This window comes from Arachis ipaensis, chromosome B10, assembly GCF_000816755.2.
Source record: "Arachis ipaensis cultivar K30076 chromosome B10, Araip1.1, whole genome shotgun sequence".
In the NCBI taxonomy this organism is placed as follows: Eukaryota; Viridiplantae; Streptophyta; class Magnoliopsida; order Fabales; family Fabaceae; genus Arachis; species Arachis ipaensis.
Genome location: NC_029794.2, coordinates 15,111,420 through 15,114,675, shown reverse-complemented (window position 1 = coordinate 15,114,675; position 3,256 = coordinate 15,111,420). Strand labels below are relative to the sequence as shown.

Here is a 3,256-nt window from a genome sequence, read left to right as displayed (position 1 = left end):
TAAAAAACTAAAAATCATTTTACAATTTTATTATACTAACAAGCGAAACAAATTTCAATTCGCTATTTGCCACCCTACCACATCCCTTACTATTGAAACAATTCTAGGCCAATACAATGTTGAACTTGAAAGGGGGAAAAAAATGTAAGCTACCAAAAATATCAACCTAAACATTGGGGGCTAGAATCTCTGAATCCCTAAAATGTGATTGCAGAGAAACTAATAGGGGATTTGGTGTAACTATAGAAGAAAAACATGTTAGGCTCCATGTAGAAGCAAGAGGGACAACTTTATATATAATGATAATAATATTAATATTAATATTACAATTTGCAGATGCAGCACCCTTCAAGGATGGGTTTGATAACAGCTTTGTTCTACAAGATGGTCCCCAGTAGCCATATATGCAAGAGTAGCAGATATCCGATGAGTCCTAATCTTGCTCTTGGTCGATTCATCAGAATCCGACCACCGGATACCCTGCACAAAAAAAGAAAGCGATAAACTCCTGTCTAAGAGTGTGTGATAAAACTGAAAATCGTTCAGGTAAAAGTAAAAGTTATATGGGTGTACAAATTTGGCATTAAATTTGTCATTCAACATCTAGACCACATATTTTACCATGACTCACTTTACCATAAGTGTAAAAATAGAGGGAAAAGAAAATGTTACATACCAGAATCCATCGATACGATCAGCAATGAGCTTTCCTTGTTTTGGTACAAGTCCAGAAGTGTTCAGCGACCTAAATGCATGACCTGCAAAGTAATAGAGAAATTAGGCCTTCCAGCTTTTAACTTAAGCAATTCATATATTACTAAGAAGCTCATGATTACCTTTGTCATCATCAGTATCAGTGCTCTTAATTAAAGCATCAGATTCCCCACCGATTTCAAGTGCAAGATGGTCACTAGATGATCCTTTTCGCATATTTCGCACGTTAGCAGCGGAAGAGACTGGAAATAATGCATTGTTGCCTAGCAATCCCTGTGTAGATAAGCAAACTTTTTTACTTTTACCGGCCAGAGGATATATATTTCAAAATAAATAAATAAGCAAATAAAATAACATCAGAACCATCTAATCTTATGCCAGCAAAAGCCATAACCCAAACATTACAATTAAACATTGAACTAAGAATAGTTATCAAAGCAGACCACAGAGGAAAGAAGGCACAGATATTGCATCATGTACAAACTTAGGCATGCAAAAATATGCTAAAATTTACCGCTTCTTCAACTTCGGTTATCTCAGACCCAGCAACTAGTGAGGATGAGGATGCGTCGAATAAGCTCCTTTGCTGGACAGCCTCTGGATGAGAAGTCTTATCTTTGCGCGAACCTTCAAGTAATTTAACCTTAGTTGTTAATTCATCAATAAACTTCTGACTTCCTACCAACTTAATACCAAGTTCCTGCACTTTCGACCTCGAATTTTCAGATTCTAAAAGAATGGCCCTGATATGCTTTTCTAATGCCGATATTAATTCCTTCAAACCTGTTGATTTTCTATCCACAACCCAATCACCAGCACCCAAAATATCCAAAACTTTTTCTAAAGCGAAGGTGATGTCGGACAAATCATTCTTGGCCATTTTCGAGTCTTCCCAATTTCTATTGAGCTGTTTGACTTCCTCCTTCAGATTCTTAATTTCAAGATCCTTAGTTTCGAGAGATGATTGAAGCTCTTCTTTATCATGATACAAGGAGTCTATTTGATTGCGCAACTTAGTAACGCTATCAACAATGTGGAAGAGCTTCTTTGCAGGGGCTGAAGTATGAAGCTCACCATAATTTTCTTCAGACTCTAAAATAGGGATTTCAACACCATCTACCTTGTCAAATAGATCTCTCACCTGGGATGCTGAAAGAAGGGATCTTTCTGCAACTGGAAAAAGAAATTAAGATATAAACAAAGTAAATCAACATTTACAAGTTAAATTAAATCCAAAATAATTCGATCAAGAAAAGTTATTTCAATATGTTTCTTACCTTTTTCTTTTGCTGACAAAGTACTGTTCAGTGATAAAATCTCTGCCTCTTTTTCCTTTAACTTTTCTTCTAGGGCATGATGACCCTCTAAATTATTCCTAAGCTCATTGCAAGAACTTCGCAGTTCTTGAACATCAGACTCTAGTTGCAAAACTCTGTTTCTGTTTATGTCTCTTTCATCTATGGCCATTTCAAAAGCAGCTGTTGTTTCTTTCAATTTATTCTGCAAATCTCCAATTTTCGCAGCATTTACGGTTCTTTCTTCTGCAGTGTTTTCAAATGCGGCTGTTGTTTCATTCAATTTATTCTGCAAATCTTCAATAATTGAAGTTTTTAAGCCTCTTTCATCTTTGAGCATCTCGAAAGTAGCTGTTGTTTCTTTCAACTTATTCTCTAAAGCTTCAATTTTTGCAGCGTTTGCATCTCTTTCATTTGTGGCCCTTTCAAGAGAATCTTTTATTTCTTTCAATTCAATCTGCAAACCTTCAATTCTTGCAGTGTTTGCGTCTCTTTCATCTAGGGTCCTTTCAAAAGCAGCTGTTGTTTCTTTCAGCTTAATCTGCAAATTTTCAATGGCTACAGCTACATGCTCACTTTGATTTTCAAAATGTCTAATCAAAGTTCGGGCTTTTCTAGAAGCATTTTTCAACTTTTGTGAGGCTTCGGCATATATTCTGTCCTTATGATGCTCTGCTTGCTCATCGGTTTCATGATTTAAATTTTCAACCTCAGATATAGAGCCCAGTTGCTGAAGACTCTTGTCAACTTCAAACTGGAGTTCACCAGTAGCATCAGTGCATGCAGAAAGCAACACACCAATATCATTCTCCAAAGAGGAAATAATATTGTCCTTTTCTTCCAGTAACTTCTCGATAGTATTTTCTTTTTCTTTCATAGTTTGCATGTTCTCAACAACAGTCATTATTTTGGTTTCTGTATCCAGCAGCTTTTCATGGAGAGGGGAAGTAAACTCATCAATGGAATTAGAAAGTTCATCAAACTTTTCTGCAATGTGTTTGTTTCTCAACTGAAATCCTTTCACAATTGTTGAAAATGATGAAACTACGGTGTCAATATCAGCGCCATTCATCTCTCTGTTATCCAGTTCAACATCAAAATTTTCAAGGCTATCCAGTAATTCTTCTCTCATATGCAGATTTTCCTGGAGCAAACATCTTGTATTATGATAATGCTATACAATAAATGAAATATAAAGAACAGAATAACAGAGAGAGAGAGAGAGAGAGAGAGAGAGAGAGAGAGAG

At 36.0% G+C, this 3,256-nt stretch overlaps 1 protein-coding gene across 6 annotated transcripts in view; it reads right to left on the bottom strand.

Annotated features, from left to right (window-relative positions):
* LOC107622592 (golgin subfamily B member 1) overlaps positions 1–3,256 on the bottom strand; it is a 7,912-nt gene continuing 4,656 nt past the window's right edge. For all 6 annotated transcript variants that reach the window (XM_021113671.1, XM_016324544.2, XM_016324545.2 and 3 more), the window contains 5 exons: positions 1,992–3,153; positions 1,229–1,887; positions 837–987; positions 677–758; positions 1–480 (listed from right to left, as the gene is read on the bottom strand). In XM_021113671.1, coding sequence (XP_020969330.1) covers positions 378–480; positions 677–758; positions 837–987; positions 1,229–1,887; positions 1,992–3,153 — 2,157 coding nt within the window. In that variant the 3' untranslated portion in view covers positions 1–377. The remainder of the gene's footprint in view (positions 481–676; positions 759–836; positions 988–1,228; positions 1,888–1,991; positions 3,154–3,256) is intronic.